A 22,317-nucleotide genomic window follows, 5' to 3' on the forward strand; every position below is an offset into this window, starting at 1 on the left:
TGTCGCCCAAGCTGGAGTGCAGTGGCGCAATCTTGGTTCACTGAGACCTCTGCCTCCCAGGTTCAAGCAATTCTCCCGCCTCAGCCTCCTGAGCAGCTGGAACTACAGGTGCACGCCACCATGCCCAGATAATTTTTGTAATTTTAGTAGAGATGGGGTTTCACCATATTGGTCAGGCTGGTCTCAAACTCCTGACCTCAGGTGATCCTCTCATCTTGGTCTCCCAAAGTGCTGGGATTACAGGTGTGAGCCACCATGCCTGGCCGGGACTATTAATTCTTCTAATCTCTGAGGCAGATATTTTCACTTCAATCCAACTGCAAAATATTAACGTTTTCAAAGGCAAGTGTTTTTCTGTATTGCCACTAACTCAGTCACATTTATTAAATTTTATTATTTCTACCTCATTAAATGTAGGTCAACATTTCGAGTCCAGCAAACACAAGCATTTATTTCCAGCCTGCTAACACTGCTGTGAAAGATAAGAAGTAAACAAGTCTCACTTCAATGGGGGGGGATAAAAAGAACCATCAACCTTCTTATTTGTAAACAAGAACACCAAAATCAAGACTACAAGAGATAATGTAACAGATGTAATGTTGCAACCAAACCGCCCCCCACCTCATGCTTATCTTGCTAGAAATGTATTTCTATAGAAAGAGAGGAATCAAATAATGCCCCTTTCACAGTTGAAGGAGCCTTTGTTTGCAAAGCTTAACTCACTCCATGCCAGTTCTGTCCTTGGGAAATGTCTGAGCAACAGTGTCCAAAGTTGATGTCACTCCCAATATCCCAGGTTGCTGAGATGTCATAAATGAAAGACTGTTAAACAGAGAAAAGTAGCCACAGCTCTTCTTTTGTCAAGAAACTCTTTTTTAGAAACTCTTCCTACAACTAGTACTCTGAGGGTTTCTTTTCTCTCACTGCTTTTCCTGATGGATGCAAACTGCATGTTTAATGAGGTCCTTCCTGCCTGGTGGAGCTGGGAGGCAGTTATAGAGTAGTCAGGAGGAACAGGCTGTGGAGTCAGACTGTGTGATTGTGGACTCTGGATTCACCACTGAGGAGTCATTTGATCTAAAGAAAGTTCCTGATCTCTAAGCATCTCTTTCCTCACCTATAAAATGAGGATACCAACCTTTTGCCATCTGGTTGCTATGAGGATTAGAAGAGGTTGCACAAGTCTAGTACTTGGCACACAGGACATGCCCAATACCTTTCTGCAGGATTGCATTTCCAATGCTTGCCAAGATTCACAAGTAGACTGTGAAGAGGATGACACAAGGGCCGTCATTATCAGATGCTAACAACCTGGACATTTTAAAGTTATAATTCCACTATAACCTTTCAATAATGTGCATTCAGCCCACCTTCTGACTTTCCTTAAGCAACTAATGTGCAGTAAGAATGGAGACTCCACCCCTCTTATTTACCAATAGCAAATATACTATAAAAGTAGTGAAACAGACAAGTTCTCTCTTTTCAATAGCACTTATATTCCAAGGCAAGAGGGTTGGAAGACAAACAAGAAATTAAATCAATAAAAAGATCACTTTAGATAACAGTAAGAGCTATGAAGACAACTAAACCTCGTAATGAGATTGAGAGTGTTGAGGGTGGGGAGCCTAGTGGGAGATTCTCTGGTAGGAGGAGTAACATTCACCTCACCCTGAAACACATCTTCAGGGTATGAACTCTCACCCTCTGGTAATCTGGGATGACCTTTCTGAGAAGGTGACATCTGAGAATCTGAGGGATGAGAAGGAGAAGTTGTGAGAACTCTGGGACAAAGAAGTGGGAAATTCAAGAGCCCAGTCACCTAATCCCCTAATTTCACAGATCAGGAAACTGAGTCTTCAAAGAGAGAAGGGACTTCATCAAGGGCCACAGAGCCAGGTTTGAAATTCTGGTCTCCAGACTCACAGGCTCTGACATTTCCAATACCAACTCCCACTCATTAGAATCCCATACGGCCAAATTGTTACAAGTGCATAATGGAACTCCAACATGGATAGTCAAGGAAAGAGTATCTCAAGATGATGGTGAAGCACAGCCCATCAAAGAGGTCATGAACCACATTATAGCATATGAGGAAATCAAGATCTTTAACTCCATGGAAGCCCATTCTTACTGCATTCAAGCATGAATTCAAGAGGTATCACTTTTTCTAGGAGTCAGTGACTGTGAGAGAGAAAAACATCTTCATGATTTTATGATTCTAGCAGTTGGATTTTCTGATATCACCAATTATTTTCAAATCCCTAAGGGTTTCACTCAATACCATATCAATATAGATCTTATATGTCACCAAGGAATCAGTGTTAATTGTGTGTTGTATTAGTCAGTGCAGACTGCCATAATAACATAACATAGACTGGGTTCTTTAACAACAGACATTTATTTTTCACAGTTCTGGAGGCTGAAGTCTGAGATCATGGTGCTACCATGGTTGGGTTCCTGGTGAAAGCTCTCTTTCTGGCTCGCAGATGGCCGCCTTCTTGTGTCCTCACATGACAGAGAGAGGGCGATCTCTCTCTCTTCTTCTTCTTTTAAAGCCACTAATCTTATCATAAGAGGTCCACTCTCATGACCAAATCTACCCCTAATTACCTCCCAAAGGCCTCACCTCCTAATAGCATCATATAGGGGGTTAAGGCATCAACATATTAATTTTGGGAAGACACAAACATTTGGTTCATAACACATGTCTTTCATGAGTTGAAGTAATTGTACTTAAAATTCTCTGTAGGAGGAATAACATTCGCCTTACTCTGAAACACGTGTTTAGAACTCTCACCCTACAACCGAGGGTGAGAACTTGTGCTGACTTAGATAGCAATTATTTAAGTATGTTATGGAATTTTTTCTTCACCTGGAAAATTAAGTTCACACTACAATTAAGGGGCTAGATGGTAGATGAAGGAGAGAATATAACACAAACAAGTAACAGATTTCCTTAAAGCCATTTAACAATGAACCAAATCCCATTTTCATTTCTAAGTGGTGTAGACCTCATCTCTGCTTTAAGTAAAACTTTCAAATAGTTGCAGAATAAACCACATTGTATTGGACCCTCCTCAATTGACTTTATCTAACAAGATACTGCAAAAGTGTGGCTGAAGATGTAGGTTATTTTCATGTTTCTCAAATTTTAGTGTCCTTGCAAATCACTAGGGGATCTTATTAAAATGCATTATCTGGTGGGAGCCCTTGGATTCTGTATTTCTAGCTAGCTCCCATGTGATCTAATGTTGCTGGTCCTTGGACAACACTCTCAATGACGGGACTCTATCACATCATGCTACTGTTTGTAAAAACCCCAGGAAAAAAAATCTTGTCTCTTAAATTTCATTATAAGTTAATGCTGAATATGTCTAGAGCAAATTTTCATTTATCTAATGGACTTCTTAAATCTCATGGCTGATGGTGTTTTTCTCTTTGACTTGGTCACCAAGAAGCACCTTTAACAAAACTATAGGACTTAATAGTGATGTATTTTATTTACTGGTCCTAATGACCTACACCTGATTACATCTAACTTTCTGAATATTGTTTTTTTTTTTTTTTTCTGGCTAATATTGCTTTTCACTCCCCTTACTATATTTTTTTGTTGTCGTCTCACATGCATCTTTGTAAGATACTTAGGATCCCTCCTTCAAATAAGATAGAATGTGAATAAAGAATCCCAACACAACTTAGTTAAATGGAAATCCATGCTCCAAGACACACAATGCATTGAGGAATTTCAAGCACATGTGAGAGTGGGGTAAGCAATTGAAAATGGAGAAGCAGACAGTTTTGAAGTAGATTGCAGGAGGATTAACCTCATGCTCTTTCACAATTTTCTTAAGACTTTGCCATACAGGTGAGATGGGGATGGCTGAGTGAGTTCATATTTTAAAAACTTAACTATTGAAATTCCGGTTGTCTTGGGAAGATCTATTATAATCAAGGGTACCTGGAACAGCTTCTGCTATTGCAACTAACCTCAGGGGAACACTGGAGTGAATACTGACAGGTACTCTGAAGCACTAGTGGGAAGAACAATTTTCCTATTCCTTAGGGAGAACTACATCTGGGGTAGATCAAAAGGCAACACCAACCAACATCAACTACTCATATCCACCAATTTGGAGATGCTTTTAGAAACAGCTAAAAAACTGGAAGGTAACCCCTCCAGTTTTCTAAAATGCAGAGGAGGTCCCTGTCAGTTACTTAACTTAGGGAAACATGTTTAACCCTATGAGTCTCACTGGCCTTCTCTGTATTTTGCAACAATAATAACTTCCTCAAATGATTGCTCTGAGAATTATATAGAATGCTTAACACTGTGCCAGGCACATCGTACATTCTTAACAAATGGTTTACCATCATGCATTCATTATTGCTTTCTTTTTCTATGCTAGGCCTTCGAGAATCTGGTTGTGAAGAAAAAGACAGCCAAAACCTATACATGTTGATTCATTCTTTCAGTCTTTGATCCTTCTAGAAGTTTTCTAGAACCCACTTGTGGTTACTATTTATTTTCAAAGTTATTTCTCCAATGCCCTTGAGAAATAAAAAAACATTGGCAGACACATCAGTAACATTCAAACTTGATCTTGTAAACTAAGTTTGTGTTGACTTCTTCTCGAGGCAAAGAGGTCAAGGGACTTTCCTCATATGAAAACACAAACGTGTGATTTCTGCTAAAGCATAAACACCCTTGTCATAAAGGACTCTGTCCAAAACAACAAAAAACAAAACAAAACAAAAAAACACAAACAAAACAAAAAGACTGTGCTGTGAATGCTAAACAAGCAGGCCCTTATATTGCATATTGCTTTTAAACCTGGACAGTGACAGCAAAACAAGTGCTTCACTTTCATTCACTATCACTCTCTGCATCTAGCATATGACTTTTGGGAAATTCCAGTATCCCCCACTCAATTAAAAAAAAATCCCTCCTACTCTCAACTCTTGAATGCCACCAAGTTCAGAGGGAAGAAAAATTCTTCCTTCTAGGAATTCCTCATGCTCATTAAACATGTTTACATATTCATTACTTCTCAATCAAAGCTCTTTGGTTGGTCAAAGGTTCTGCTTCTTACTCAAAGCTCTCTAAAATATCAAAAGTGGTATTATTGGAGGCCTGAAGAGTTAGGAAACATCACAGAAAATAAATAGAATTTACCGAAATAAATACTTTCCTCTCTTTACCCCTTACCCTTTCTGGTTGGGTAGGAAGGGAGAAAACTTACTGGTTAAGTATAATCACTTCTGGCAGGATGCTTTCTCTTTAACATAAGTTAATAACAAATTAGATACAATCAAAAATGAGGAGTTTTTGTCTAATAATAGAGTAAATATCATAAAGGCATTAAAAGTGCGTGTAACTAAAGTGGTAAGCTCCGAATGAACGACTTTAGGCCAAAACTGACCAAATGATTATTTGATCTCTACTAAATGCTTCCTTTCCGTCATCTGACTCTATGTAGATCTCATCCTTCTGGTTACCTGAAGCCTTCCATTGCACTAACCCACCTAAAGCATTCCATAAATAAAACCCTATTTCTCTCAAAGTGACAGATCTCATGGGGTGTTTGCAAAAAGTTAACCTATACTTTTTTAAAAAGTATGTTTCTTTGAAATGCTCTCAAATACAATATACATGCAGAAAAGTGCACAAATCCTAAATGTGTATCTTAATGAATTATAGAAAGCTATGGAAATGAACTAATTCATGCTAGGGTACAGATACACCTCATTCATTTTAAAAGATGAGCTTCTTATCAAAAAGGAATTTCTCATTAGTGGCATTACAACTTTGAAGCCAACATGGAATGTATATTCAACCAAATGTAATAAAACACTCCAGTTCTGATATGAGACAAATGTTCCGAATCATTTTCGGCTGAAATTTTACCCTAGAGAAGCTTGCTTTATGAAACAATCAGGAATGAGATTTCAGGAAATTATGTGAACTTGACTTGATCCTTTGAATTGATCTTTGAATGAGTTGTCTTTCATTTATTTTCTATGGAGAATTTTAGGATAATGAAGGAGCAAATATTTCTCCTTTTGAAATGTATGTTTTTGCTCATTACTGTTCTTGGGAGGGGTGAAGAATAAGGTGGGTCCTGTCTAGGAGTCTGCAAGTACATAAGCCTACTACATACAGCGCCTTGGGTAAAAACTGACATCAAATTTGCTTTGGCATACACCTCTACTGTCCTCAACTGCCTTAAATTTTGGCTTTCCCAGTCATTACCCTCACTCAGCATCTCCTTGATCTCTGCTCTCCATATTCAAACACATTTTGAAGGCTTCCTGTCTTATTTCTCTCTGTGTGTGTACACACATCCCATTCTCAGAGACCAAAACTACCTTGTTAATCTGACAACCTTTTCTAAACTTATTGGATAGAGCAGAGTTCAAACCCTATGGCAAATTTTCGGCAATGTCCTGGAGGATTTGGGTCCCCAAAACAGGGATTTCAGAAAGGGGACTATATAAATCTAGCAGTAAGATAGTTTTTCTCAGCAGGACTTTCTACTGTCTTTCAAATACCTTGCAATAGAGGATGGCTTGCTCCAATACACACCCACAGTTCTATGAGTCTTTATTGAAGTCGGGTACCCATAGTATTTTCCCCAACATCCTATTATTTTTCACCCTTGACAACCATGTTTTGAGAACTTGAAGCAGCAGATATAAAGAGTCTTAAGGGATTGGATCAATGTAGGCTAAGATTAGTCTCTACCACATAGTCCAACGACAAGGTTTTAGGTTAAAAAGGGATGCTATACCCCTACAGAATCCCACCGAGTTCAGGTGCCAGTTCAGAGAACTCATCACCTTCCTGTTTCCCTTCAAGAGTTAACTGATGGGATGGAATGCAAAGCACATGTGTTCTTGCTGCCAAAATAGCAGCCAAAACTGCCTGCCTAGATGTGTAAGATCCCATGAAATGTCTTGGCAAAAGCTAGTTTAGGAGTGTTGGCCAAGGTGCTGAAGCGAAGCAAGGGGAGTCAAGACCACCTTTGCCAGTGAATCTCCCTTCCCCCATCTCTTTTTGAAGACACCAAGTTTATTCATTTTGACAAGATACCCTAGGATTTCAAATCTGACATAATTTTGGAGAAAGCTCTCTCTCTCTCTCTCTGTGTGTGTGTGTGTGTGTGTGTGTGTGTGTGTGTGATGTGTAGAAGGGTATGGGATGCATACTCTATAGAAATTCTAGTGCTACAAAAATTCTAGGAGAATCTACTTAAAAAAAACACAACACTTTAAGCTGTTTATTCCCATTGAACGCTTTGTGTTTCTATCAGATCCTCAGTGCGATTCAGTCCAATGAGTCAACTGCAAAATAAAGTTATTGTCAAGGGAATGGCAGAAAATGACAAAATCACAATCCTGAATTATCATTCAGGTACTTTCTACTACTGTCTGGAGATTTTCTTATCTCTACTTTTACTCGAATTGAATCTTTTTCTTCGAATGTTCTTTCGAACAGTTTCTCTTTGCTGTCCTGAAAATGTGTACGCTGATAGCAGAACCACATGCTGTCCCTGGCACAGAGTGAGCTAACAGTTGAACCACCTCTGGGTAACTGCGGACTGCAGCTACTGTAAGTGCAAGAGAAGGCACCCTGGCCACCAATTCGTTTCACACTCCAATCACCCTCGCCCGCTCTACACCCCCTGGGCATTCGATGCCTCTTCCCTCTGCCAAGCAATTTGCTTCCGTTCTGTTCAACTTTCCGACCTCTGGCTTTAGAGAATAGTCCTGGCTGTGGGAACTGGCTCTGGGCAGCTTTTGGCGCCCTCTTCATTGGTGACTGGCAAGAGTAACACTTTCACACTCTTAAAAGCCGTTTAGTTCCTAATGATATTTACTGGCAAAAAAGAAAATGAAACACACAACCCGGATTCCGGTCCACCAAACGCAGGCCAAGAGCGCGGCTGCTGAGCCTCGGTCTTGCTGAGAGGCTGTTGTTCCCACTCGCTTCCCGTTTCCACTAGAATTGATTTGTCTCTTGCCACCTCTCCCCTGCAATGTGGATCTACTGCAACGCAGGAACATCTGGGTTGGTATGGAGAGGATCCTAGCATCAGATGCTGGCTGCTGCCCCAGGGACTTCCCGCGGAAATCACCCAACACTTAGAAGGCGTTTCAATAAGGAAGTAACCAGTAAAGCACTGCTGGCGGGAGAACCCCGCGAAACATATTAGAAAAATACCAGAAACCGCTGGAGACCTAATGACCCATGTCTCCTCCAGCCTGTGTTCCTCAGCTCTTTCTGGAGGAGTATTAAGTGGTTTGTGGGTTTTTACCCTGCGGTGGGAGGGTTGTTCCAAATACATCTATTTCCGCGACAGTTAAGGTCGGGGGTCCCAGCTCTAACCAGGGCGAGGACCACTGACTGCATCCCTCTCTCTCAGCGCACTGGTCTGTTCGCTGGAGGGTGAGAGAGACGCGCAGACCTGTGGACCAAGGGGTCCCGTTCTGTAGATCCCCCCGACCCCACCCGGGGTCTCTGGCACTCTTATCACTTAGCACCAATATGACTGGCAGTGCATTCCGGTCCCTTCCCGCCCCGTTAACCCCCCTGCACATCCTCTCCTACGCTGCGCTTCTGCTGCCCACGCAGCTGTTCCTCTAAGCGTCCCGCGTGCACAAACGCGCCCCCGGTCCTTACGCTTCGGTGGCGCTGCCTCGCGGAGGTGGCGCCGGGGGCGCCCGCAGAGGCGGCGGGGGAGGGAGTGCGGAGGAGAGGACCTGCTAGCTGCGGGGACGTGGGCCCGCCGAGCTTTTGGGGAGGCCGGGCTCCGTTCCCCTCGGGCGCCTGGGGCGCGCGGGAAGGCGCGGAGGACGCGCCGCACTCACCCGCTGTTGCTGCCGGCTGCTGACGACCACCGCGGCGGCGGACGCGGCGCTGTGCCGGAGCTCGGCCGCCTGCCCAGGTCTCAACAGGCTCCGGGTGAACCTGCGGGTCCGTTCACCGGCCATCGCCCGCCACGCCGATCGCGCCGCTGGCCCGGGGCGCGCGTCCCGCCGGTCTTCCCCGCGCCAACCTTCTCTATCCACCCGCCGTTCAGGAAGCGGAACTCGGAGTCTTTCCCCCCCTCTTCCTCGCTCAACTCGCAAGAGGCGGGTTTTTCTCTCTTGCACCCCCACTCTTCCCACCCCCTTCCCTCCTCTGAAGCTTCTCGAAGACTTTCCAAACTCTGCGCTCCCCCGGGCGCGCGCGGCCAACTCGGCGGGTGGCAGGGGCCCTGCAGCGGCACATCTGGAGCGGGCGTCGCGGGACGCGCGTGGGGCGGCTCCCGCCCGCGCCGCCCACACGGGCTCAGCTGGCCGGCCGGGGCTGTCCACGCCGCCCGGGGGAACTGCAGGCTGCGGGAGAGGGGGAGGGCGGCGGGCGGCCGCCGCGGGGCTCCGGGCGGGGCCTGTCCAAGGCTGTCGCCTGTCCAAGGCCATCAGCCTCATTTGGAGGCTGCTGGGAGAGTTGGAGCCCTGGATGCATTTGCCGTTTAGACCTCTGTTTTGTGGGTCCGGCGAGTGGGTGGGGGCCAAGCTCGGTTCGCCCTGCCATCCTCGGGAAGGGGTCAGAGGTTTATTAAAGATCTGGTGGCTGGGATCCAAGCAGCATCACCCACGCCAGCGTTTGGTAGGCTCACTTGCCAGAAGTCCATGCTCAGGGCCTTGGAATAAGCTTCCCCATTCATTCACTCCTTCAACAAGTATTTATTAAGCGCCTACTATATGCCAGCTCACACTGTTCTGGAAACCGAGGAAACAGAGAGGAACTTAGCAACTACACTTTAAGGCTGTGTGGAGCTGATAGGCTTTTTCGGGGTGGGGGTGGGAGACGGCAAGTAACCAAGTGAACAAATAAACAAATACAGAGAAATCAAGGAGACAGTTTAAGCTACTAACACGAACTCAAAACCAATAAATCAGCGTGTAGGGGTAAGAGACTGGGTGGCGTTAGGATGAGGAGTCAAGAACCAACTTGCAGGGTTACTATGTAGGGTGGTCAGGTCGGGGGTGGACTTCACAGTTACGCTATCTCTGCTCCACTCTGCCCATACCCGTCTGGCCTGCACTTTGTCTCTAGGTATCTGATGAAAGCCTTCTATGAAGTCTCTTCCTGGGTCATACCCAGGGTGGTTCTCCAACTCAGTGTTGGACTGGATAGGGGGCAGAGAAGTTCTGACCCCTGGATACTGGTCTGGAGAGATCTGGGACAGACTCTCCAAGTGGTATGGTTTTTTCTTAACAGCTTTTTATGGATCCATGACCCTGCCACTTTCTAAGGCCAATGATAGATAGTTTTAACACAAGGTCACATTTGGGTATAAAGAATTCCTAAGCAATTGATAAATGCACTTTAGTCAGCTCTTTGTTCGCCAGGATTCAATTAGCCAGAGATGCTGATTGAGGATCATTTCAGCACATTCTAGAAATCATAACAGGCGTAAGAGGCTCCGGAAGATTTGAGAAGTGCCATTTGAAACATCATCTAGTTCCAAGACAGCCTGCATAACAAAGAACTGTATCCTGTATTGTATGCTTTCACACTGGTACTCAGCGTGGGAGCAACACCACCTTTCAGGGTAAGCAAAGTAGGTGGTTGCCTCTGTGTTGGCACATGAAGATCTCTGTAGGAACAGCTTCCTTCAAATGTACCCTTTCCCAGGTGTACCCAGCCTCGATGTCTCTAAATGCATATTCCCCTGAGAGAATCGATTAAGCACATTTGAATTAACTTGAGCTTCCCAAGAAGAGGTACCTAATCTTTGTCTCTGGTTTCAAAACACTGCCTGGCACATGTTAGTACTCGATACATATCAGCTTATGGATGACTTTCCAAAGGGCTCAGATGGGCTGGTGCAGTCAGAGAGCTGGGTGTGCCTGACACAGAGAAAGTCAGAGAGGAGAAGAGAAAGGTGTGCTGAAAGGGAAGGCTGTAGTAATCGATAATACATCAGAATGTGCCCTGCACAAGGCAACTCGCTGATCCAAAACACTGAGCAGCACACACAACCCATTCTCCAACCATATTGAGTAACAGAAAGTCACTTGCAATTTGTTAATTGTACAATTAATACACTTAATTGTACTTTCTCCAGCTTCAGGAGGTCACCCAGAGCACTGGTGTGAGAGGGTTTAATGAGCAAATGCCTGTTTGCCCAATCCATACCCTGTATGATGTTAATTCCATGGGTCACACTGAGTAGGAAGGCAGGTATAAGTGTTGATACCATACCTCTCATACCAGGGCATGTCAATAGTGATACTTCAGAGACTCTCCTCAGCCCTTACGATCATGTAGGTTTTAGTTAAGCCTCCTTCGGACACCAAGGAGAGAGAGCTGAGTATCGACCCTTGCACCTGCCCTTGTAGCATAAATACACTTATTTTTTGTTACGGAAATGTAACTTCAAGTCTGCTGATTTGGGACCTTGACTCTCTGCTGGTCACCCATCTCTCAGATCCCTGGAGAAACTTGGCTCAGATGCTTGGTAACGGCAAATCTATGCAAATATCATGAAGTATGTTCAGTTTCTTGGAATAGCTAGTTAATAAGTGAATCTTTAAGGGCTCGTAATATTGTAGAATAGTGATTAAAGTACATGCTCTGAAATCCAATTGCCTTTGTTCAAATCCCAACTCCTTAAGCCTCAGTTTTCTTACCTACACAATTAAGGTAGTAGTTGTGTGGCTGGGCTGCTGAGCCAGTTACTTAAATTAGTGTAAATTTCTTAAGTGACTAGCATATGGTCTTCAATAACTGTTATTATTCCCACACTTGCAGATAACTCAGGACTTAAATAAACTTCCATGTCTTCATATATTTGATTCTCATATGAACCTTTGTGAGAAGGATGGATGGGTATTATCTTGGAGCCAAGGCTGGGGATTTAATGGGCATTCTGGAGACAATGTCGTAACCCAAATCAATGACTATAGAATTTCATGAATAAGAATAACAATAACAATGTAATTCTTATAGTATTAACCCACTATTGTGTGACAATATGTAACTATAACATAATGTGCTACAGTTTGGATAATAGTTTCACATATATTATTTCACTTGAATTTTAATATATTATAAAATGGGGTTGTTCAGCTTATCTATCCCATGTCTCACTGTCTAAAATTGTAGACAGATCATTAAGGGAACTCCCCAAATGGATGGAACAGATGTTTTAGAAACAGTGGTTTCACATTTTGCTAAATGTTCTTAAATCAAGATTATACTAATATATAGAATGCAGAGGCTGCAATCAAGTTTTATCAACGTTTGGATTAGCCAATTCATTTGAGTTGTCACAGTACAAGGCATTCACTCAGGAAGAAATAACCCCACTCAACAGGCATTTATGGAATATCAACTATGGACAGAATCTCACACTATGCTAGGAGGGCACAGAGCTGAGCAAAATGTTTCTGTCTCCAAAAAGCTTAATTTCATATAGAGGAACTGACTTACAAAACATTATTGGTGCTCATGGGTGAGTGGGGTTATACTGCTAGCCAACATGCATAATATATAGTACTATATATGTTTAACTCTACATAACACATATTCTTACATACTTACCTGACCTTCTCGAAAACATACTTACAAGCAGGAACCCTAATGGACAACCCAACAGTAGTACATAACATGTCCCTCCAAAGCTTATGCATTACCCCTGGAATATCAACCGAATCAACCACGTGTCAGTCGTACATAGTACATTAAACCGTTCATCGGACATAGCACATACCTATTAAAAACGTCCTCCCCACCACGGATGACCCCCCTCACTTAGGAATCCCTTGTTCACCATCCTCCGTGAAATCAATATCTCGCACAAGAGTGCTACTCTCCTCGCTCCGGGCCCATAACTCGTGGGGATAGCTATAAAATCTAAAAAGGGGGTGGGAGTAAGATTTTGGAGATGGAGTCTCTATGGATCTATGTTAACGTTTTATACTTCACATTTTTATGACTTTTTAAATAAGATTGAAAAAATTGGTCTCAATAACATAGAATTTTCTAGTTTTCTCTTTCTCTTCCCCTCTTTACTTCCCTCCTTTTCTCCCTTCTTCTTTCTTCCTTTCTCCCTCTGTTCTTTTCTTTCCTTCCCTCGCTGCCTCCTCCCTTCCTTCCCTTCTTCCCTCTTTAAAACTTGATACTCTTCTTACTCATACTAAAGCATCAATGACTCTCATAAGATGTAGTAAGCACTGATTACTTGACCTGGTACAGTTCAAAGCTCTATAGAATTAAGAAACCACAACTTCCAATAGCCCTCTTCTGTCATCCTTCTACATGACTGTGTCCATGTCTTATGAGCCAGGAAAGATTCAGAATTTTTTTTTCTTAGCAGTAATAAGCATAAAAGTGAAAACTGTACTGTATTTTCCAAAATACCTAGAGACATAAGACTGTGCAAATTTCGTTATTAGTCTAGGAGTCTGACTGTTGGACTAATAACTAAATTTGCACACTAAATGACTAAATTAGGTCTTGATACCCAGAGATTGTAGGAAGTGGGGCAAATACTCCTTGCATTCATTCCATGGCATTGAGCCATGGATACCAAGCCCAGTGTACCCTGGGTGTCAGCCTGGGCATCATCATGTCCCAATGCTTATCTACATCAAGGTTGTTTAGTGTTGTACCATATACAAAGCACACTCATTATTTCATTTGATTCTCAAATCATTCATTCTAAAATGCACATGGAGCATGTGATATTGCCCCCACCGTACATAAGGGAAAGCTGGGAGAGAATTTAATAGCATGGAAATTAGGAGGGAAATTTTGCCAATTAATGAAAAAGAAAGATACAGAAATAGGAATACAAATGCCCAAGTTAAAATGATTTTCTGATATTATAGGAAGCCTTCCTTTATTTTATGTTATTTATTATTATTACTATTTTTTATACTTTAAGTTCTGGGACACGTGCAGAATGTGCAGGTTTGTTACATAGGTATACATGTGCCGTGGTGGTTTGCTGCACCCATCAACCTGTCATCTAGGTTTTCTGTGTGATGTTCCTCTCCCCTGTGTCCATGTGTTCTCATTGTTCAACTTCCACTTATGATTGAGAATATGTGGTGTTTGTTTTTCTGTTCCTATGTTAATGTGCTGAGAATGATGGCTTCTGGTTTCATCCGTGTCCCTGCAAATGACATGAACTCATTCTTTTTAGGGGGGCACAGTCTTCCATGGTGTATATGTGCCACATTTTCTTTATCCAGTCTGTCACTGATGGGCATTTGGGTTGGTTCCAAGTCTTTGCTATTGTAAATAGTGCTGCAATAGACATATGTGTGCATGTGTCTTTATAGTAGAACAATTTATAATCCTTCGGGTATACACCCAGCAATGGGATTGCTGAGTCAAATGGTATTTCTGGTTCTAGATCCTTGAGGAATCGCCACACTGTCTTCCACAATGGTTGAACTAATTTACATTCCCACCAACAGTGTAAAACATTCCTATGTCTCCACATTCTCTCCAGCATCTGTTGTTTCCTGACATTTTAATGATCGCCATTCTAACTGGAGTGAGATGGTATCTCATTGTGGTGTTGATTTGCATTTCTCTAATGACCAGTGATGATGAGCTTTTTTTCATATGTTTGTCGGCCACATAAATGTCGTCTTTTGAGAAGTGTCTGTTCATATCCGTCACTCACTTTCTGATGGGGTTGTTTTTATCTTGTAAATTTGTTTAAGTTCCTTGTAGATTCTGGATATTAGCTCTTTGTCACGTGGATAGATTGCAAAAATTTTCTCCCATTCTCTATGTTGCCTGTTCACTCTGATGATAGTTTCTTTTGTTGTGCAGAAACTCTTTAGTTTAATTAGATCCCATTTGTCAATTTTGAGGAAACCTTCCTTTATTAAGGGAAAAGTATATTTGTCTTATTTTTACAATAGAAAGGGAGGTCCACAGAGGCAGGTGACTGCCTTGACAATGTAGTAGTGTAATTGGGGTGGGTAAATTAAAATAATTTTATTTATTGAAAGTATAATGCTTGTCATATTCAGCAATAAGTAAAGTATCAGAATTGTAAACCAAATTGTAGGAAAAATACTTTGCCACAGCACGTCTTGATTTCCTAATACTAAGAAAAAAATAAACAATTGAATGTACATCCAGTGGTTTTTTGGCTGAATACTGTTTCATAAGATACATTTTTCCTAACCTTACCAAGAGAATATTAAAGAGCTACAAGGAAAATATGGTTTGAAAGGGGTGATATTATTGGGGTCTATTAGTTCTTGAGTTCTTGCCAGAGCTGAACACATTTGACAAAGCTGAGTGCCTCCATGTTTTCTATGGAAAAATATATTAAAGCTGATATGTATTTGTTACTGTGTTGAGAAGACAGATCACTTCTTGGGAGAATTTACACTTAAAGTAATATGATTTGAATGTGAAACACTGCCAGGCTGTCTATTGTGCCAATACACATGCAGCGTGGCATTCTATCACTATTAGTCCACCTTGGGGCATAGCTCAAACAGAGGTACATGATTGAAAGAAAAGAATGACCATTTTTGACTGGAAATGAGTTTCTGGGTTCTCTATTCTACTTTGGCTTTTATTTGTAGTCTAGCCTAAGGGAGTTAAGGTCCCAGGATCTTTTTCTCCTCCATCTGTAAAAGTTACTCAGAGGCAGATTTTGGCTCCATATGAAGAAGGAAATGATTAGTAAATATGGGATGGGAACATTTTTATTTCTTACATGCATAATTAAACTCTTGTACTTTACTTTTCCAGGCATTTTAATGTTCTCCTCCTCTTTTCCAGTGTGTTGATTACTCCTGACATCTACTATTCTCACGGAAATAGACCTTGATATGTAACAAGGTTCTATCATAATTATTTCTTTTGTTTCTTAAAGAGGGCAACATACAAATAAACCTGTTGTCTAATATTTCATTGAGAATTTTGCATTTACACATATGGGTGAAATTGATCTACCTTTTTTATTTTTGGAATTAATGTTACATTTTGCCAGGAAGATTTTTCTGGCTTCCTTAATTAAATTGGAGAGCTTTCTGCCTCTTTCCATGGTCTGCAGCAATTTAAATAACATTGGGTTTATTCATTCTCCAAAGGTTGGATAGAATCCAGCTGTGGAATCATCTGGTTTTGGTATATTTTTTAGTAGGAGATCTATAGTCACTTTCAAATCCCTTGTATGGTAATTGGTCTATTCAAGATTTTTCACATCTTTTATTTCTTAATAATTTATATTTTACTAATAATATGATCCCATTTTTCTAGATTTTAGAAATGTTTGCCTTAGAATTGCATGTAACATTGAATTATATGTGTTCCCTTCTATTATGGCTTCTTTAAAATTGTATTATAAAGATTTTAAACATGCCTAAAAAGTATTAAAAAAAACACAATGAATACTCATAAATCCCCCAGGTATATTAAACTATTTTAAATTGGAGAAATCATGACTTTTCATCTCGAAATAGCTCAGCATTTATCTCCAAAAGTAAGAATATTCTCCTACATAACTGCAATATTATTTAACACATTGGATTCAACAACCATCCCTTCATATCTTTTGTCATCCAGGCCATCTTTGAATCTCCCCAATTGTCCCCCAAATGACTTTTTCACAGCTGATTTGATCAATCTCAAATTTAATCTTGAAGACACATTGCTTTGGTTGTCATGTCTCTTAAGACTTTAATTTGAAACCATTCTCCTCCCCTTTTTGATAATGACTTTGACTTTTTGAAGAGACCAAGCTGGTTATTCCAAGTTTTGTTATCTTTTGCTAACATTTAATTTGTTCCTTTTTTTTTTTTTTTTTTTTTTTTTTTTTTTTTTTTTTTTTTTAGATAGAGTCTCACTCTGTTGCCCAGGCTGGAGTGCAGTGGCTCAATCTCGGCTCACTGCAGCCTCTGCCTCCCAGGTTCAAGTGATTCTCCTGCCTCAGCCTCCTGAGTAGCTGAGATTACAGGCACACACCACCATGCCCGGTTAATTTTTGTGTTTTTAGTAGAGACACGGTTTCACCACACTGGCCGGGCTTGTCTCAAACTCCTGACCTAGTGATCCGCCCGCCTCGGCCTTTCAAAGTGCTAGGATTACAGGCGTGAGCCACCACACCAAGCCTAATTTGTTGCTTTTTATCTGAAGGCTTTTAAAATACATACTTTAAAAAAATTATTTTTTTAAAAAAATTGCACATAACAATTATACAGTGCACTGTGATCAGATCAGGGTGATTAGCATATTCATTGTCTCAAACATTTGCCATTTCTTTGTGTTGAGAATAATCAATATTCTCTTTCTAGCTATTTGAAACTGTATAGTAGCATTGTTGTTAACTATAGTCATTCTACAATGTTATGAAACACTAGAACTTATTCCTTTTATCTAGCTGTAATTTTCTATTCTTTAACAAATCACTCCCTTTCTCTCCTTCTCCCTACCCTTCCTAGACTCTAGTATTTTTTGTTCTAATGAGATCACCTTTTTTAAGCTACCACATATGAGTGAGAACATGCAGTGTTTACCTTTCTGTTCCTGGCTTATTTCAGTAACATAATATCTTCTAGTTCCATCCATGTTGCCTTGAATGACAGGATTTTATTCTTTGTATGGCTGAATGGTATTCCATGGTGTATATATAGCACTTTTTCTTTATCCATTAATCTGTTGTCAGACACCTGGGTTGATTCCATATCTTGGCTATTGTGAACAGTGTTGCAATAAACATGGGGATGCAAATGCTTTTCATGTAATGATTTCCTTTCCTTTGGATAAATGCCTAGTAGTAGGATTGCTGGATCATACGGTCGTTCTATTTGTAGTTTTTGAGGAGGTTTCATACTGTTCTTCACAGTGGCTTCATTACATTCTTACCAACAGTGTATGAGAGTTCACTTTTCTCCACATCCTTGCCAGCATTTGTTATTTTTTTGTCTTTTTGATAATAGCCATACTAACTGGAGTGAGATGATACCTCATTGTGATTTTGATTTGCATTTCTCTGATAATTAGTGATGTTAAGTATTTTTTCATATTTTTTTGGCCATATGTATGTCTTCTTTTGAGAAATGTCTGTTCAGATAATTTGCCTGTGTTTTAAATCAGATTATTTGTTTTTTATTGTAGAAATGTTTGAATTCCTTGTATATTCTGGATTTAGCCCTCTGTTGGGTGACTAGTTTGAGAACATTTTCTCCCAATCTGTAGGTTGTCTTTTCACTCTGTTGATTGTTTCCTTTGCTGTGCAGAAAGTTTTTAGTTTTTAAAATCCTTCCTTAATTAGTGCCTAATTGCTTTTCTCATTCTTAATCTTGAATATTTTTACTTCCTCCTTTTTTCCCTAATTGGGGTCTCAAGAGGGATTATCTACTGTAGTAGTCTCTTCAAGGAACTTGTAGTGGTTTTATTAGTTTGACTTTGTACTGTGTATTTTTTTCATTATAAGCTATTTTCTTAACCAAGAGAGGAATATCAGATGCTATAGAAGAAAATATAGTAATATTTAAATACATAAAAACTTAAATCTTCATTATGGCAAAATTAATAAAAAGCCAATATATAAATGACATAATTGAGTCCATGTTTGTAATACAAATAAACAAGAAAGGCAAATATCTCTATTATATAAAGATCTCTTACCAATGGACAAGAAAAATATCAAAAATGAACAAATTCCTAAAAAAGAAAGTCTAATACAAAAAGCCAAATTAAAAGAAAACAGAAAATCTCAAACTCAAATTCTTTGCCCATTTTAAATTGTATTGTCAGTCTTTTTCTTACTGGTTTTTAAAATTTAATTTGCATATTTTGGAGACAAGTATTTCGTGAAATATATATGTATATATGATTTGTTGTTTTTAATATTGCACGTTGCTCACTAATTAGAAGCCATAGCATCATTTTGCTGTTTTCCTTATATATTCAGAGAATGTTATACCAAATGTATACTTATCAAATGCGATTGTCTTTCAAAAGAGACAGACGATGCATTTTTCCTAATAGTCTCAGAAAGAAATACATTAACACTTCCGAAGTTTTAGATTAATGCTGTAAAGTTTATAAGGCTTCTGAAGTTTTTCAAAGCATTGATTTCATATCCTGATCAAGTGAGCTAAAGACAGTTGGAGAAAACATATTTTGGGTTTGTTTATGTACATGTATAATTGATTTAAAGAAACTATTTTTTTTTTCCAGGAAATGTTTCTTTTAAAAAATATCTCTCAGTTGTCACAGCTCCCTTCCAGTCATGTGGTTTTTGTGTATACTTGTATTTGCACTAACCCATTTCCTGTGCATGCACTCTGCTTGCCTTTGCTCTTGCTGTGGTAGAAAGAAGTGAAATAGAAATATCACAGCATTGCCCGGAGCTCAGTTTTTGGAAGGGTAAGGCAGAGGAAGGAAAGCAGTGCAAACTGTGCAGCATTTCTGAAGCCCAAGGCAAAAATGGCAGATTGACTGGTCTTGGGGATGTCTATTCAAATAAAAGCCAGTGGGCTTTTGTTCTTCCCCACGTGATCATTAGAATTTATTAATACGACTAGATTAGGGTTTTTTGTAGCTTTATCTTTTAGCAGTTTCTCATGTGTAGGCTTGAAAATGAGTTTCTGTTCTGAGCTAATCATGAATATTGTCCCCTTTCTCGTTATTTGTTGATTTGCTAGAGGGACAAAAAGAAGTAAAATAGCTATTTTTATCGAAATCTTAAAAGCAATGGGAGAGTCATTATGATGCACCTAGTCTAAAAATTCATAATAAAGTCAAAGTACTTTTTGTAGTTTTAAAAAGGTGCTATTAGTGTCATCACGTGCACAAAGCTCCAAGCTGACATTAACAAGGGGCCTCCGTAACACTACCACACAGCCTGTTTGCTGTTACAGCTAGACTGGAGTTACTTAAAAGCACCTGAGTATGAGTCCCAAGTCTCAATAAAATATTTGAGACCATCCTGGCCAACATGATGAAACCTCGTTTCTACTAAAAATACAAAAATTAGTCGGGTAGTGGCACACACCTGTAGTTCCAGCTCCTCAGGGGACTGAGGCAGGAGAATCACTTGAATTTAGGGGGCGGAGGTTGAAGTGAGCCAAGATCATGCCATTGCACTCCAGCCTGGGTTACTGAGCAAGAGTCTGTCTCAGGAAAAAAAAAAAAAAGAATATATATATATATATACATACACACACACACACACACACACACACACACACGTATATGTATTCCATAAAGACATCAGGTTGGCACTACCTTTTTCTGCTTTTGTTTGCTTCTCTCTCTATGTGTGTGTGTGTGTGTGTGTGCGTGTGTGTGTATACATATTTTTTAATTGAAACGGAGTTTCACTCTTGTCACTCAGGCTGGAGTGCAATGGGACGATCTTGGCTCACTGCAACCTCTGCCTTTTGGGTTCAAGCTATTCTCCTGCCTCAGCCTCCTAGTAGCTGGGATTACAGGCACCTGCTACCACACCTGCTAATTTTTGTATTTTTCATAGAGATGAGGTTTCACCATATTGGCCAGGCTGGTCTCGAACTCCTGACCTCAGGTAATCCACCCTCCTCAGCCTCCCAAAGTGTTGGGATTATAGGCATGAGCCACCGTACCTGGCCTTTGTTTCAATATTTATCCAGCCAATGTTGATCAGTTGGATGACATTTACTTGTGAAGGCCAAACCTAGTAGTTAGTGTGTGAATCTACTTAGTTGGCTTTAATTCAGTTGTTGGATGTATATTCTTTTGTTGGATTCACATTTTGGGCTGTGTTAGAGTGCCTGATGTATTATGCTAAGTCTGATGGTGAAAACTGCTGGGGCTATGTTTGCCTATGAGTGAATCAAGACATTTCAGAGATTGTCAAAGCTGGAAGCGGGCCTGGCCTGGTGGCTCATGCCTGTACTCCCAGCACTTTCTCCCACTTTGAAGTGGGGGAAATCACCTGAGGTCAGGAGTTTGAGATCAGCCTGGCCAATATGGTGAAACCCCATTTATCTCTACTAAAAATACAAAAAAATTAGCCAGGTATGGTGACAGCCGCCTCTAATCCCAGCTACTTGGGAAGCTGATGCAAGAGAATCACTTGAACCGAGGATGCAGAGGTTGCAATGAGCCGAGATGGCACCACTGCACTCCACTCCAGCCTGGCCCACAGAGTGAGACTCTGTCTCAAAAAAAAAAAAAAAAAAAAAAGCTGGAAGTGGCAGAGAAATTAGGCCATTTTGTTGTTGTTGCTTTGCTTTGTTTTCATTGTTCAGTTTTATGGAAAAAGAAGTTAAAAACTCGAAAGCTAAGTGCCATATCTTAGATCAACTAGTTAGTGACAAAGCTGTTTTGCAGCAAAGGTAGAAATGCTACCAAGATGTACTAGTTTAGGGCTTAACCCAAGACCATGAAGCGAGAAACATGAAGGGGAGGAAAGTTAAAGGCTAATAGCAGTGTTCTAGAAATATAGCACAGAACTGCTAGAATCATCGTCCTACCTACAAGGTCATGAATGGGACCAGGGGAGACACCAATATCTGATATTCCCTTTTCTCTCATTTTTTTCCCTTGCACTTCTTATATTTCAAGATTCAGACCTGAAACCATCTTCCTTAGGAGGTCTTTTCTCCTAGATCCATTCACATGCAAGTATAGTCCTAGCAGTTTTTTACCAGGAGACTCAGCAGTGTACATCTGTTAGATGCTCTCCTACATAATCAGATACTGTCTGTGTATTCTAGTTTTTTGTCCACTTGTCCTCTCCTCCATTAATAATAACTGCTATTAATCATTGAATACCTACCATGTGCTAGACATTTTACCAGAAACTTTATAAAAGATGAGTTGAGTTCTTGAAGAACCCTCCAAATTAGCTATGAGTATTTCTTTTTTTACAGGTGAGGAAACTGAGGTTTAGACTAAGTGGTTTGACCAAGATCATATCTAGTAGCAGGAGAACCAAGATGAGAAATTGTATTTGTCAGGCTCCAAATCTGAAGTCATTTCTATGTGTTGTACTGAATAAATTTAGGCTCTGATGACAGTGATAATGGATACTAGGTTTCTCTCATCATCCATCCCACTGCCCTTCTGACCTAGGGGAGTGAGGTTGGAAAGCTAAAACCCTACATTTCTCAAGCTCTTCTGAATCTAGGATTCTGGGTATGGTATCAGGTCTACCAAATAGAAGCACTTGTGTGAGATTTGGAAGGCACACTGAAATGCTAGCCACCCTGCAGCTGGGAGGCAAGGCAGGAAGGGATGTGAATGTTTAGAGGCAGTTTTGAAGGCCAAACTCGAAAATTCAGTGTGCAGTCACC

The 22,317-nt window shown here is 40.6% G+C and overlaps 1 protein-coding gene and 1 long non-coding RNA gene across 3 annotated transcripts in view; one reads left to right on the forward strand and one right to left on the reverse strand.

The window, feature by feature from the left end:
* Positions 1-9,085, reverse strand: part of DOCK10 (dedicator of cytokinesis 10) — a 288,958-nt gene extending 279,873 nt beyond the window's left edge. For both annotated transcript variants that reach the window (XM_077956660.1, XM_015111181.3), the window contains exon 1: positions 8,869-9,085. In XM_077956660.1, coding sequence (XP_077812786.1) covers positions 8,869-8,991 — 123 coding nt within the window. In that variant the 5' untranslated portion in view covers positions 8,992-9,085. The remainder of the gene's footprint in view (positions 1-8,868) is intronic.
* Positions 1-22,317, forward strand: part of LOC144333330 (uncharacterized) — a 323,101-nt gene that overhangs the window by 58,127 nt on the left and 242,657 nt on the right. The window lies entirely within an intron of this gene.

This window comes from Macaca mulatta, chromosome 12 (genome assembly GCF_049350105.2).
Source record: "Macaca mulatta isolate MMU2019108-1 chromosome 12, T2T-MMU8v2.0, whole genome shotgun sequence".
Classification (NCBI taxonomy): domain Eukaryota; kingdom Metazoa; phylum Chordata; class Mammalia; order Primates; family Cercopithecidae; genus Macaca; species Macaca mulatta.